This window comes from Carassius carassius, chromosome 35, assembly GCF_963082965.1.
Source record: "Carassius carassius chromosome 35, fCarCar2.1, whole genome shotgun sequence".
Taxonomy (NCBI): Eukaryota; Metazoa; Chordata; class Actinopteri; order Cypriniformes; family Cyprinidae; genus Carassius; species Carassius carassius.
Genome location: NC_081789.1, coordinates 10,172,534 through 10,188,968, shown reverse-complemented (window position 1 = coordinate 10,188,968; position 16,435 = coordinate 10,172,534). Strand labels below are relative to the sequence as shown.

Sequence of the window (16,435 nt, the reverse complement as noted above, 5' to 3'; positions counted from 1 at the left end):
GGTGTGCTATTTGATCGCAATCTTTCCTCAGAAAGACACGTTTCTAGCATTTGTAAAACTGCATTGATCCATCTCAAAAATATATCTAAATTATGGCCTATGCTCTCAATGTCAAATGCAGAAATGTTAATCCATGCATTTATGACCTCAAGGTTAGATTATTGTAATGCTTTATTGGGTAAACCATATTAGCCCGGTCCTGTCAACAGTGCACTGGCTCCCTATCAAACATCGTATAGATTTTAAAATATTGCTTATTACCTAAAAAGCCCTGAATGGTTTTGCACCTCGGTATTTGAATGAGCTCCTTTTACATTATAATCCTCTACGTCCGCTACGTTCTCAAAACTCAGGCAATTTGATAATACCTAGAATATCAAAATCAACTCCGGGTGGCAAATCCTTTTCCTATTTGGCGCCTTAACTCTGGAATAACCTACCTAACATTGTTCGGGAGGCAGACACACTCTTGCAGTTTAAATCTAGATTAAAGACCCATCTCTTTAACCTGGCTTACACATAACATACTAATATGCTTTTAATATCGAAATCCATTAAAAGGATTTTTAGGCTGCATTAATTAGGTAAACCGGAACTGGGAAACACTTTCCATAACACCCTATGTACTTGCTACATCATTAGAAGAATGGCATCTACGCTAATATTTGTCTGTTTCTCTCTTATTCCGAGGTCACCGTAGCCACCAGATCCAGTCTGTATCCAGATCAGAGGGTCACTGCAGTCACCCGGATCCAGTACGTATCCAGACCAGATGGTGGATCAGCACCTAGAAAGGACCTCTACTGCCCTGAAAGACAGCCGAGACCAGGACAACTAGAGCCCCAGATACAGATCCCCTGTAAAGACCTTGTCTCAGACGACCACCAGGACATGACCAAAGGAAACAGATGATTCTTCTGCACAATCTGACTTTGCTGCAGCCTGGCATTGAACTACTGGTTTCGTCTGGTCAGAGGAGAACTGGCCCCCCAACTGAGCCTGGTTTCTCCCAAGGTTTTTTTCTCCATTCTGTCACAGATGGAGTTTCGGTTCCTTGCCGCTGTCGCCTCTGGCTTGCTTAGTTGGGGTCACTTCATCTACAGCGATATCGTTGACTTGATTTCAAATAAATGCACAGACACCATTTAACTGAACAGAGATGACATCACTGAATTCAATGATGAACTGCCTTTAACTATCATTTTGCATTATTGACACACTGTTTTCCTAATGAATGTTGTTCAGTTGCTTTGATGCAATGTATTTTGTTTAACACTAGAAGTCCCAGAGATTTGTAACCCTCCTTTAGCCAAGTGGATGCTAACTGGCTAGTCTTTTGGCTATCATTAGCATCAATTCATGTGTAAATGTGGTCATTACCTGAGCAATCTGCAGGGGGGTTGGGGGTGTGTGTGTGAATGGTTGCTGGTGGCTTGTTTGTATGTGTGGGGGAGGGAGGGCTGCTAAAAGCAGAGAACTTGATTGACCATGTCTCACATTGGCATGTAGGGTCTTGCCCAGGTGTAAACAGGTATGAATTAGCACATCTAATTGCATGCAGCTTGCTCTCAAATGAGAGGTAATTCCTTTTGTGCTGAGGTGGATAAAATCTCACTGCACATAGCCTACTACTTCAGTGCCCTCAAGATTTCTGTGGTGTACAAACCTCCTCTCCAAGAAAAGAAAATGCAGAGAGGACTCACCACTCGGCAGGCCTTGGAAATGATCCTGAGTGAAGTAAACCCTTGTGACTCAGATGGAGAAGACATAGAACTTCAGCCGGATTCGGACTCAGAGCTGTCTGAAGTTTCATTTCATATTATTTCCTATTTCATTTCAAACCAGTAAGTGGAAAACACCAAAAAAGCAGATTGGAGTGACATAAATATTTACTCTGCCTTTTTTGTATTGTCCACTTTTTTGTTTGTACTACTTAGCAGACATTCACTGCCATCTGAAGTTGTTTCTTTGCTTTAGTTGTATCTTTCTATTTAGGAAGATATTTCAGACATTATTCTGATACAGAGAAGGAGATACTGGAATTATTATTAGTGAAAGTGAAAGTGACGTGGCATTCAGCCAAGTATGGTGACCCATACTCAGAATTCTTGCTCTGCTTTTAACCCATCCAAAGTGCACACACACAGAGCAGTGATAACACACACTGTGAACACACACCCGGAGCAGTGGGCAGCCATTTATGCTGCGGCGCCCGGGGAGCAGTTGGGGGTTCAGTGCCTTGCTCAAGGGCACCTAAGTCGTGGTATTGCAGGTGGAGAGAGAACTGTACATGCACTCCCCCCACCCACAATTTCTGCCGGCCCGAGGTTCAAACTCACAACCTTTCGATTGGGAGTCCAACTCTCTAACCATTAGGCCACGACTTTCCCATTAGTATCTATGCATGCATTTATGATATCATTTGACTTTTCCATTGCTCACAATTTGAATTTGTTCACACTGCAGATGAGGAGACTGCTCCTCAACCAAAAAAGAGAGCCCGTTTGGGGACTGACCTGACAGAGACAGCGAAAGATGGCACAGTGTGGCGTGAAGAACAGGTGGGGACGCGTCTCCCTTTCACCCCAATCAAAGCATACGCTGCAGATGGAGAGCCAACGGCTAAGGCCAGGAAAAGTATCTCGAGTCGCCTTCAGAGCTTCCTGTGTTTCATCACTCTTGACATGCTTCATAGCATTCAAGAATGGACTATTCAACATGCACAGGAAACGGAGCATGTTCATTGGTTCATGGCCCTCCCTGAACTAATGGCATCTATTGCAATTGTCATCTTGCGGGGGCTTACCAAGGTTCCATCACTACGTGACTGCTGGTCAGCAAACCTGGGAAACCCACATATCATTGGAACAATGCCGCGAAACCGCTTCCAAGACATCATGCGACAACTACGCTTTGATGACAGGTCCACCCAGAGTGATCGAGCAAAGACTGATAAGTTTGCTGCAATTTCCAGTGTGTGGGGATCATTTGTCACCAATTGCATCACGTCCTACAACCCTGGTCTACATTTCACCGTTGATGAACAGCTTTTCCCGTCAAAGACTCGCTGCTGTTTCCTGCAGTATATTGCAACTAAACCTGACAAGTTTGGGATCAAGTTTTGGGTGGCTTGCGACCTAAAATCCAAGTACATTTGTAATGTCCTCCCATATCTTGGCAAGGACCCTAGTCGTCCCAGTGGAGAGAGACTGTCTGAAAATGTAGTGATGAGGCTGATGGAACCATTCCTAGACAAGGGCAGAAATGTTACCACGGACAATTTCTTCACATCGCTGTCACTTGCGCATAAACTTCTTAGCTGGAAAACCACCATCCTCGGCACAGTCAACAAGATTCGCCGGGAAATCCCTCAATCCGCTAGACACACAGATCGCAATGAATTCACCACTCAGGTATGTTGCAAGTCTTTTGTGGTTCTATGTTTACGTGTTTCTAATTTTTAGAATCAACACCGCCAAGTGTGTCATTGTGCGTAAAAGTGCTATGAAAATAACGATTTATCTTATTTATTAGGTGTTTTCAACCACTGCTGCTACGCTGACGGCGTATGCGCCCAAACGGAAAAAGACCGTCTACATTCTTAGCAGCATGCACAGCGTGATTCAGAATGATAATACCACCAAAAGGAAGCCAAACACTGTCACCCTTTACAACACCACAAAGTGCGGCGTGGATGTGATGGACCAGATGTTGCGGGAGTACACTGTCCGCACAGGGACACGGTGCTGGCCAGTTGCCGTGTTCTATAACATGATTGACATGGCAGCACTGAATGCACATGTGCTGTATCAAGCATGCACCGGAAGGCAGGAAAGACGGGTGGACTTCCTGGTGGAGCTTGCAAGAGAGTTGGCTAACTCTCATATGTGTGCGAAGAAGGCAAGAAAAGAACAATTGCTTCGGACACAACCCTCCACACCTAGCCCTGGAAAAAGAGCCATGTGTCAGGTCAAACACCAATGCAAGAACAATCATGCCACTGTGCGATGTGTTCACTGCTACAGATACACATGTGGTAAAGGCAGACGGGAGATACCATGGCAGTGCCAGGATTGTGAGTGATTGCTGGAATGTACTCACTCACTTTTTAATATTATTTGTACATATGTGTACAAATAGTTGGTTTCTTTTTTATTTTATTTTGTATTGTTTTTATCAATAAATCTCAGCAACAAAGGAAAAAAAACATGTGTGTTGATTTCTCCCTAAGATGGCAAAGTGAAACACAAGTTTCCTTGAAGTGGCTCAGGATGGCCCCACATTGTTTACATAACAAAAGCAACTGTTCACAGCTGATTAAGGATATTAGCCTAAAGCCTTCCAGCCCATCGGCTGTCCTGCGGGTTTTATAGGTAGAAAAGCCAAATGGCTGCTCTCTGGGACTTCTGGTGTTAAAGCGCTATATAAATAAAGGTGACTTGACTTGACTTGACGTAGCCATGCCCGGGTTTTAAAATGACCTTCGAGTCATTGGGCCTAAACTCAAGGCATGCAGGGCTCACCGAAAGGCCTGCAAATCGTCAACACGCTTGATCGATGCTAGAGCAAGTAGCAGAGCGGTTTTGAGCGTTAGGAGCCGAAGGTCAGCTGACCGCAGCGGTTCAAAGGGAGGTCCTTTGAGTGCTCCAAGGACCGTGTGAAGGTCCCAAGTGGGAACGGTGAGAGGACGTGGGGGCTTCAACCACCTAGAACCTCTCAGGAAACGCACAATGAGGCTGTTTCGACCCACTGAATGGCCAGCAATAGGAGCATGAAATGCTGCAATGGCTGCTACGTAAACCTTGAGCGTTGTAGGGGTGAGACCCCTGTCTCGACGCTCTTGGAGAAATGACATTATCGGAGATACGTCACACTCAACAGGGTCTTCGTTTTGTGCTGAGCACCAGTCAACGAAGACTGACCATTTCTGGGCGTAGAGGCATCTTGTAGACGGGGCTCTTGCCTGAGCAATGGTGTGTAGCACGTCCCCAGGGAGGCTCAGAGGCTCCCATCGAGGGACCATACATGCAGAGCCCAGAGTTCTGGCTGTGGATGCCAGATTGTCCTGTTCACCTGAGAGAGGAGGTCCCGCCTCAGGGGGATCGGCCATGGGGCTTTCATGGAAAGCCTGAATAGCTACGAGGACCAAACTTGGCTCCTCCAGAGTGGGGCCACCAGGAGGACTCTGTGCCTGTCTTCCCTGACTCGTCTGATGACCTGAGGGATCAGAGCGATCGGGGGAAAAGCATAAAGAAGGAGGCTGGGCCAGTCGTGGGCCAGCGCATCTGTGTCCTTTGAAAAATAAGTTGGGCAATGAGAGTTACTTTCTGAGGCGAAGAGGTCGACCTCTGCCTTCCCGAAAATCTCCCAGATTTTGAGAACCATCTGGGGATGGAGCATCCACTCATCCGAGGGGACATTGCTCCGCGAAAGCATGTCTGCTCCCAGATTCGTCTTGCCAGGTATGTGTGTCGCCTTGAGCGATTGCAACCTGGGTAATGCCCATTCCAAGAGGCGCTTTGCCAGTGCGCAGAGGCGGCTGGACGTAAGGCCGCCTTGGTGATTTATGTAGGACACCACTGTCATGCTGTCCGACTGGACTAGGATGTGGCGCCCTTCCAGGATCGTCCTGAAAGGATTGAAGGGCTCGTTCTACTGCCAGCATCTCAAGGCAGTTGAGATGGCTTTCATCGTGCGACCACGAGTCGAAGGCTGGTTGGACGCATCTGTTGAGAGCACCGTCCTTCTGGAAACCGCCTGTAGGGGTACTCCACGACTGAACCAAACAGGGTTCATCCAAGGCTCCAGGGCTGCTAGACAGGCCTGGTTGACCCTGATGCGAAAGCGGCCGTGCCGCCAAGCATGAGGTGGGACCCGGAGTTTCAGCCAGTATTGCAGGGGCCGCATTCGTAGGAGGCCGAGCTGTAAAACTGGGGAGGCGGAAGCCATCAGCCCTAGCATCCTCTGAAAGAACTTCAGAGGGAAACAGGCTTTGTTCCTGACGGAGGCCGTGAGCTGCTAAAGTACCAGAGCACGCTCTGGTGATATGACCGCCCTCATATTGACTGAGTCAAAAACCGCTCCCAGGAACATAATACGTTGGCTGGGGAGCAGTGAGCTCTTGGCGAAATTGACCCTGAGTCCTAGACACTCTAAGTGGCTCAGGAGCACGGATCTGTTGTGGTCTAGCTCAGTTCGTGACTGGGCTAGAATGAGCCAGTCGTCAAGATAGTTCAGAATGCGGATTCCCATCTGTCTCAGAGGGGAAAGCGCCTCGTTCATGCACTTCGTGAAAGTGCGGGGAGCTAGAGACAGCCCAAAGGGAAGGACTGTATATTGGTAAGCCACACCCTCGAACGCGAATCTCAAAAATCGTCTGTGATGGGGGGGCTATCTGGATGTGAAAGTAAGCGTCTTTCAGGTCCAGCGAGAAGAACCAGTCTTCGGGGCAAATCTGCGTGTGGATCTGCGTGAACTTCCGTTTCATGAGGGAGAGGTTCAGGTGTCTGAGGTCTAAGATGGGTCTGAGACCGCCATCTTTCTTGGGGACAAGGAAATAACAGCTGTAGAACCGCGATCGGCTTTCTGAGGGAGGAACTATCTCTATGGCTCCCTTCCTTAACAGGGTCATCACTTCGGTGCGGAGGACCTGAGCGTCGTCCGGCTCTACCCAGGTGATAATCAACCCGTGAAAATGCGGGGGTCTTCGGGTGAACTGCTTTGAGTAGCCGTGTTGTATTATCCCCAACACCCACTAGGACACTCCGGGGATGGCCTGCCAGGCCTCGACCCGTGTGACAAGAGGCTGTGACTTCTGTGCTGCAGTGAAGCGCTCTGTAAACCCTTCTACGGCTTGCCCGAAGAGACCGGATGGAGAGACTGGGGCATCTAGAAAGGCCACTTTGTTGCTCTCGTTAATCTCTGTTAGGTTGAGCCAGAGGTGGCGTTCCAGCACAACCAGGTTGGCCATGGATCGTCCGATGGCCTGGGCCGTGGCTTTCGTGGCGCGCAGGGCCAAATCTGTGGCACTGCGGAGGTCGCGAAAAGCAGGTTCACTAGGGCTAGACTCATCCAGGGAACGGAGAAGCTTTGCCTGGAACCACTTGTAATATGGCCATGGTGTGTAGTGCTGAAGCGGCTTGGCCCGCAGAAGGGTAGGCTCTGCCAGCCATGGCAGAGGTCGTCCTGCAGGGCTTGGAAGGAAGGGCTCTCTTGTTTTTCCACCCCACAGCAGCGGGGGGGGGGGCAGAGGTGAGCAGCCTGAGAGCCGTCTACTGATCTGAGAGCTGCAGAGGAAATGTGTAGGCGGGCCAAGTAGGGGGTGCGCCATGACAGCTCATCATGAACCTCAGGGAAGAATGGGGCAGAACGCTGGCGGGGGGCCTGGAGGCGTCCTGGCAGGTACCACTCATCCAGCCTGCTGCGTGTCGGCTCTTCAGGGGGGGCCCACTCCAGATGGAGTTCCTCAACGGCCTTGGAGAGGATGTGGAGAAGCTCGGCATCCATCCCAGCTCTGGCGTCGATGGGCTCTAGTGACGGCAAGTGGGCGGGGTCAGAATCACCAGCCCAGTCCTCCGTTTCAGAAGCCGCGAGGGACATGGAGTCGTCAAGCGGCTCGTCCTCCGATCCGCCAAAAGAGACAAGGTCGCTTGCTTCAGCCGAGGGACGCTGCTCTGGGCGTGAGAAGAGGACAGGGGACGGCTCTCTCATTGGAGAGGGTGAGGCACGCGGGTGCTGAGCCGGCGTGAGCTCACCCAAACCCGGGCACTGAGCCCCTCTTCCCCGCTGTGTTTTCCTTTCTGGCTCGCGGGAGGAAAAAGACGGGGGGGCACGAGGGGCGGGATCTCCATGTCCATTACATACAGTAGGTCATTTAATCACAGTTTCCGAGTGTGACCACCACTAGAAAATCAAATTTAATATATATACACAACTGACTTATACTCAGGGCTTTAAAACGGAAAAAAAATTCAATTGGTTCACTCCGAGCAGAATCGATATTTTAACGTTTCTGTTCTGCGTTCCTCTGATATTATTACCGTTCCGAAACCGGTTCGGGTGGAAGAAATACCGTTTAATAACATTATTTTTTTAAAAACAATATTATTTGCCTAATAATAATACTATAATAAAGTATATCGTTTTCTTTACTCAAAAAGAAAAGGAAAAATAGAGATCTAATGCTTAGTCACAGCCAATAGGCTACAGCATCATTATCTCTAGATTTTGGCCAAATGTAAGTTACTTAAAAAAACAAAACAAAAAAAATCTATCAACACTTTAAAGACAAAGTAATTTTAAGATATTTAAAAGTGTTTTGATATTTAAAAACAACATGCTAATCATGCTAAAATAATGCTAGAAACGTGCTAGTCGCATTATAGCCATGCTAGAAACATGCTAGCAAACATGCTATTCATGCTAGAAACATGCTACCAACATTCTAATCATGATAGAAGCATGCTAGCAACATGCTAGTCGCATGCTAATCATGCTAGAAACATGCTAGCAACATGCTAATCATACTAAAATCATGCTAGCAACATACTAGTCGCATGCTAGTCATGTTAGAAACATGCTAACAACATGTTAATCAAACTAGCAACTTGCTAGTCGCATGCTAGTCATGCTAGAAACAAGCTAGCAACATGCTAGCAACATGTTAATCATGGTAAAATTGTTCTAGCAACATGCTAGTCGCATGGTAATCATGCTAGAAACATGCTAACAACATGCTAGTCGCATGCTAGTCATGCTAAAAACATGCTAGCAACATGCTAATCATGCTAAAACATGCTAGTCGCATGCTAATCATGCTAGTAACATGCTAGCAACTTGCTAGCAACATGCTAATCATGCTAGCAACATGCTAGCAACATGCTAATCATGCTAGAGACATGCTAGCGACATGCTAGCAACATGTTAATCATGCGAAAATCATGCTAGCAACATGCTAGTCGCATGCTAGTCATGCTAGAAACATGCTAGTCGCATGCTAGTCATGCTAGAAACATGCTAGCAACATGCTAGAAACATGTTAACAACATGTTAATCATGCTAAAATCATGCTAGCAACATGCTAATCAAACTAGCAACTTGCTAGTCGCATGCTAGTCATGCTAGAAACAAGCTAGCAACATGCTAGCAACATGCTAATCATGGTAAAATCATGCTAACAACATGCTAGTCGCATGCTAGTCATGCTAGAAACATGCTAGCAACATGGTAATCATGCTAGCAACATGTTAGTCGAATGCTAATCATGCTAGAAACATGCTAGTCATATGCTAATCATGCTAGAAACATGCTAGCAACATGCTAATTATGGTAAATCTAGGCAGGCTATCCCTGCCAGGGTGCTCAAGCTTTGTGCAATGGAACTCTCCCCGGTTCTGTATTCCATAATGCATGAGTCAACATGCTAGTCGCATGCTAGTCATGCTAGAAACATGCTAGCAACATGCTAGAAACATGCTAACAACATGTTAACCATGCTAAAATCATGCTAGCAACATGCTAATCAAACTAGCAACTTGCTAGTCGCATGCTAGTCATGCTAGAAACAAGCTAGCAACATGCTAATCATGGTAAAATCATGCTAGCAACATGCTAGTCGCATGCTAGTCATGCTAGAAACATGCTAGCAACATGCTAATCATGCTAGCAACATGCTAGTCGCAAAGCTAATCATGCTAGAAACATGCTAGTCGCATGCTAATCATGCTAGAAACATGCTAGCAACATGCTAATCATGGTAAATTTAGGCAGGCTATCCCTGCCAGGGTGCTCAAGCTTTGTGCAATGGAACTCTCCCCGGTTCTGTATTCCATAATGCATGAGTCATACAGTACAGCATGGTGGCCCACCCTATGGAAAAAGTCCACCATCATTCCTCTACCAAAGAAACCCCGTCCATCAGAGCTCAACCATTACAGACCTGTTGCTCTCACACCCATAGCAAGCAAATGTTATGAAAAACTGATTCTGCGCACCATCTTGTCAACTGTCAATCCACAGCTGGACAAACATCAGTTTGCCTATAAAGCCAGGCGAGGGACGGAGGATGCTGTTGTATGTCTCCTTCATTCACTCCTTCAACATCTGGAAGTATCTGGTAACTCTGCTGCAGTTCTTTTTGTGGACTTAAGCTCAGCTTTTAATACAATTCAACGTCATCAGATGATTAAAAAACTACGTAAACTCAACGTTGCACCTCATTACATCCATCTGATTCACAGTTTCTTGAGCAACAGGCCACAGGCTGTGAGGATAGGGTCTGTCACATCGGACACCACCATAACCAACACTGGAGCTCCTCAAGGCTTTGTCCTCTCTCCATTTCTTTACACACTCTACACTAATGACTGTATTAGTCCTTCATCCATCACAACATACTACAAATACTCAGACGATACTGCAATCCTGGCTCTTCTCAACGATATCACACTTTACACACTGGTGCACAGACAATTTTCTCCATCTCAATGTTGAGAAAACAAAAGAACTGGTCTTTAATGCACCCAGTCTCAGTCGGATCTCCATTCATGGCAACATGATAGAACAGGTTGAGAAATTCAAATATCTTGGACTCACCCTGGATAACAAGCTCACTTTTGACTATCACATAAAGGACATCCATAAACGCTCCCAACAGCGTCTGCATATTCTACGAAAACTAAGTTCCCTTTACATTGCCCCTCATCTTCTGTTACTACTGTACACAAGTATTATCCAGCCCATTCTGTTATACTGCTCCACCAGTTTTTACACCATGCTGTCAGTCACCAACAAAAACAAACTGAATAAAATCACACACATAGCTTCAAAAATAATACACTCCCCTACACCCAACATCTCAGAAATCTATGACAGAGCAATAGCCCGCCTTGCCCGGACAATAATAACAGACCCAGAGCACCCCCTCAACTTCCACTTCACTCTCTTGCCCTCCGGGCGAAGATACAGGACCCTAACATGGAGAAGGGCTCGTTTCAAAAAGAGCTTTGTACCATCTGCAATTTCAATCCTTAATAGGCTACAAAGTTGAACATTCACCTTTTTGTGTTTTTGTTGTTGCTGTTACATGTGTACATGTATGTATGGATGTATGTGTTTTTGTTTTTTTTGCCAGTTGTATGATAATCTGTGAGAACAAATTTCCCGTTAAGGGACAATAAATTATCTATCTATCTATCTATCTATCTATCTATCTATCTATCTATCTATCTATCTATCTATCTATCTATCTATCTAAAATCATGCTAGCAACAAGCTAGTCGTATGCTAGTCATGCTAGAAACATGCTAGCAACATGCTAATCATGCTAAAATCATGCTAAAATCATGCTAGCAACATGCTAGTCGCATGCTAGTCATGCTAGAAACATCCTAGCAACATGCTAATCACGTTAGCAACATGCTAGTCGCATGCTAGTCATGCTAGAAACATGCTAATCATGCTAGAAACATGTTAGCGACATGCTAGCAATATGCTAATCATGCTAGAAACATGCTAGCAACATGCTAATCATGGTAAAATCATGCTAGCAACATGCTAGTCGCATGCTAATCATGTTAGAAACATGCTAACAACATGCTAATCATGCTAGCAACATGCTAGTCGCATGCTAGCAACATGCTAGCAATATGCTAATCATGCTAGAAACATGCTAGCGACATGCTAGCAATATGCTAACCATGCTAGCAAACATGCTAGTTGCATGCTAATCATGCTAGAAACATGCTAGCGACATGCTAGCGACATGCTAGCAACATGCTAATCATGCTAGCAACATGCTAGTCGCATGCTAATAATGCTAGAAACATGTTAATAACATGCTAGCAACATACTAATCATGCTAGAAACATGCTAACAACATGCTAATCATAATAGAAACATGCTAACAACATGCTAATCATGCTAAATTCATGCTAGCAACATGCTAGTCGCATGCTAGTCATGCTAGAAACATGTTAGCAACATGCTATTCATGTTAGATACATTTTAACGACATGCTAGCAAACATTCTAATCATGCTGGAAACACACTAACAACATGCTAATCATGGTAAAATCATGCTAGCAACATGCTAGTCGCATGCTAGTCATGCTAGAAACATGCTAGCTACATGCTAATCATGCTAGAAACATGCTAGTCGCATGCTAGTCATGTTAGAAACATGTTAACAACATGCTAATCATGCTAAAATCATGCTAGCAACATGCTAGTCGCATGCTAATCATGCTAGAAACATGCTAACAACATACTAGCAACATGCTAATCATGCTAGAAACATGCTAGCGACATGCTAGCAACATGCTAATCATGCAAGAAACATGCTAGCAACATGTTAATCATGCTAAAATCATGCTAGCAACATGCTAGTCGCATGCTAATCATGCTATAAACATTCTAGCAACATGCTAATCATGCTAGTCGAATGCTAATCATGCAAGAAACATGATAGCAACATGTTAATCATGCTAAAATCATGCTAGCAAAATGCTAGTCGCATGCTAGTCATAATAGAAACATGCTAATCATGCTAACAACATGCTAGCGACATGCTACTAACTTGCTAATCATGCTAGCGACATGGCTAGTCACTTGCTAATTATGTTAGCGACATATTAGCAACATGCTAATCATGCTAGAAACATGCTAGTCACATGTTAATCATGCTAGAAACATGCTAATCATGCTAGCAACTTGTTAGTCACATACTAATCATGCTAGAAACATGCTAGAGACATGCTAGTAACTTCCTAATCATGCTAGTGACATGGCTAGTCACTTGCTAATTATGCTAGCGACATGCTAGATACCTTGCTAATCATGCTAAGTACATGCTAGTCACTTGCTAATCATGCTAGCAACATGCTAGCAACTTTGCTAATCATGCTAATGACATGGTAGTCACTTGCTTGTTATGCTAACAATATGTTAATCACTGTCTTTTTTAAACTTCTTAAACTTTTAAATCTTTTTAAACTTTTTACATTTTCAAACTTTTCAAACTTTGTAAACTTTTCAAACTTTTCAAACTTTCTGGTCAGGCTTTCTCAAGCCAACTTAAAGTTAAAAAATATGCTTTTTCATTAATATATTTAAATATATAAATGTATACGTTATATAAATATATACATGTAAATATTTTCAATATATATAAAGTATGTGTGTATTTATATATACTTACTAAATATACACAGCACACACACATATATTACACAAGCAAAAACTTTTATTTTGGATGTGATTAATCCCAATTAATCATTTGACTGCACTAAAATATATTGAAATAGGTTTCCTATGTGTTGGGGCTTATACACACACACACACACACACACACACATATATATATATATATAGATTAACATGTTATATACACATATATATATATATATATATATATATATATATATAAGCCCCAACCCATAGGAAACCTATTTCAAATCCCAATTTAACCCCTGAGAACAAGCAATACCTAATTTGTTAATTAATCATCCATTTGACTTTGCCCTTTCTATTAATTGTTTAAAGGAGTTAGTGTCTGAATCAAAGGCGCGGGAAGTGGGGGTGCTGAGGGTGGGCAACTGTTTAACTGTTGGGGGGAAAAGAATTGGCGTCTATTTTACACAAAAATGTGCAAATACCTGGTATTGTAAGCGGATTGTGATTGTGCTAGTCAAAGTTACAAAAGACAGGTGCCAATCATCACATTCAGTGGTGTAGATGGTAAAGCATGTGTCATTCTATTCCTTTTCCACTATTCCTTTATTTGCAATAAGTAATTAGCAAAATATCCTGCTATGTTCAATCGTTGCCCCCCTAACGATTGAAAGATTTTACTAAATATTTGTTAATTAATATTTTTTTCAACTCAAAAGTAAATATGCATATAATGTAGTTATTTTAATATATTTTACTGTTATTTATTGTGAGTAAATTAATAAATAAAATCAGACTTACTAATAGGCTTTCCCAATCTTATTTGCGTAAGAAGTTGGCGTGTGACGAATATTAACTTTGGCGGATAATAGCCTATCCTAGCTTGTTGCATGCTGATGCATGACATGAATGATTCTTATTCTGATTCTGGGTCAGCCGGCAACTTTATCTCTGGCGACCTCTGCCGTCAGCTCAAGCTTTGCTTTTTTTTGTGTGTGTGGGGAAGTCGTGGCCTAGTGGTTAGAGAGTTTGACTCCTAGCCCTAGGGTTGTGGGTTTGAATCTTGGGCCGGCAATACCATGACTTAGGTGCCCCTGAGTAAGGCATCGAACCCCCAGCTGCTCCCCGGGCGCCGCAGCATAAATGGCTGCCCACTGCTCTGGGTATGTGTTCACTGCTCTGTGTGTGTGCACTTTGGATGGGTTAAATGCAGAGCACGAATTCTGAGTATGGGTCACCATAATTGGCTGAATGTCACGTCACTTAAAAAAAAAAAAAGAATGGATTGTTTTTTTTGTTTTTTTTTTATGTTTACAACAAACAACAACTGCAGAGGAATCTGAACCAAACCAAAATAAAGACAGATGAATCTAGATTCCCCAGTCCAGGACCTGACAGCATCATAAAGGTGATCCTTTAGATGCTCCCTTCCATTACGAAAAAGTAGTATACTTCAAGTTTATTTTAACTAAGTATACTTCAGTAAAGTTCAAGTATATTTTTAAGTATACTTTGTGTAGCAAGTATACAAATATCAGTGTTCTAGTAGTATACTTGTAAGTGTACTGTTTCAATACTCATTGGGATTAAATTGCCCACTCTCTAGTATGTAAAAGTATACTTCCTCTACAGGAACTCGAGCTGCGTTGAGCGGTCTGGGGAAACGCCTTTGGCAAGATCAACTGAATATCGTGTGCAATCTGTCCAATGGAAGAGCGTGACGTCACAGGCGGGGTGACGTAGCGACCAGGAAGCTATAAAGGCACGTGTCACGCAGCTGACTTCAGCTTCGCGTCTTTCAGCAAGCGCTCTGTGTGTGCATGTCTAAAGTCTGTCTTGTGAGTTTTATTTATTGTTGTCTGTCCCAATAAACAACATAATGCCAAAAAGTAAAGCAAAGACACGACATTTGAAGGGCGATTCCAGATCACGCTATAGATTGCGTGTTCCTCCCTGCCCACGCTACATTGTGGGTGGGGATACACACAGTCTATGCGTGGTTTGCCTGGGATCGAAGCACGCTGAGTCGGCTCTCGAGGGAGTGAATGATTGCCGATGTGGACGCTTCGATCTGGCGGAGGGTATGGAGACGGGCCAGTCCTTATCTCCTTCCTCATCTGCCAGATCCGGCGCCCAAACCCTGGGTTCGGAAGCACGCTCGTCGGTTTCTTCCCCCCAGGGCGAGGGGTCGACACTCCACCTCTTCAGCAGGGATTCGCCACACCTATTGCCCCAGTATGAGGAGCTGTTGGAGGTGGTTACTCGTGCAATTGATAAGTTAAGAATCGAGTGGCCTGCAGAGAAAAAAATCATAGCCATAGAAAAGCAAGTTAGATGAACAATTTCTGCGGCCGAGGCAACCACCTCCATCCCGGAGCCTTCCCTTTTTTCCCGATCTCCATGAAGAGATAGCGAGATCGTGGAACCACCCTTTTTCCACCCGTCTCTTTGGCCCTGACTCTCAATATTACGGCAATGTCACGGGGCTCGATGAGCGAGGGTACAGAGCGATGCCCCGGGTTGAGCAGACGCTTGGGAGCTATCTGTCGCCCAGTTCGACATCGTCTCTGAAGGCTCCGGCCTTGCCCACAAAACAGTTAAAAACAACATCTGTGTTAATGGGCAAGGGCTATGTGGCAGCAGGTCAGGCGGGGGCATGCCTTCACACTATGGCGGTCCTCCAGGCATATCAAGCTGACCTGCTGAGAGTTGTAGACGAGGGAGAGGGGATCAAGTCCGATGATATCGCATAGCTTAGACGGACCGCTGATCTCTCCCTCCGGACCACCAAAGAGACCACTCGCGTGATTGGGCGGTCTATGGCAGCCTTGGTGGCCGCGGAGAGGCATTTATGGCTGACTCTGTCGCAAATAAGAGAACGTGACAGGGTCTGCCCCCTGGACGCCCCACTTCAGGCCTTGGACCTGTACAGCGACGCAGTCAATACTGTCATCGACAGGTTCCAGGAGGCACGTAAACAGGCGGCGGCGTTCCATAGTTTCCTCCCTCGTAGCTCTCGTGGGCTATCTGGGCAGGAGATACCCACGCCACAAGCAAGCTCCTCATACCGCGAGGCTCAAAAGCAAAGCAAAACGCTCTGAATCGGGGACTTCCAAAGCCAAGTCAGATCTTCGTGCAATTATCGAAGCTAGGAAGTCCTCGACAAAGAGGTCCTGACGCCAGAGGTGCAGTGACCCAGAGGGTAGCCCCCAATGGGGTAGAGCGTTGTCCACCTCATTATACGGGGCCCGTCTCACTTCAGTGCCCT

General features: G+C 45.1%; 1 protein-coding gene across 1 annotated transcript; it reads left to right on the top strand.

Annotated features, from left to right (window-relative positions):
• The first annotated feature begins 1,572 nt into the window (after positions 1–1,572).
• On the top strand, positions 1,573–4,083 carry LOC132115619 (piggyBac transposable element-derived protein 3-like). Its single transcript, XM_059524035.1, has 3 exons — positions 1,573–1,579; positions 2,467–3,413; positions 3,535–4,083. The coding sequence occupies exons 1-3, from the start codon at positions 1,573–1,575 to the stop codon at positions 4,081–4,083; spliced, it is 1,503 nt and encodes a 500-aa protein (XP_059380018.1).
• The last annotated feature ends 12,352 nt before the right edge of the window (positions 4,084–16,435 follow it).

Excerpts from the sequence above, each read along its gene's own strand:
- LOC132115619 (XM_059524035.1), top strand. Across the intron at positions 3,414-3,534 it reads GCAATGAATTCACCACTCAG|GTGTTTTCAACCACTGCTGC; the intron begins GTATGTTGCAAG and ends CTTATTTATTAG.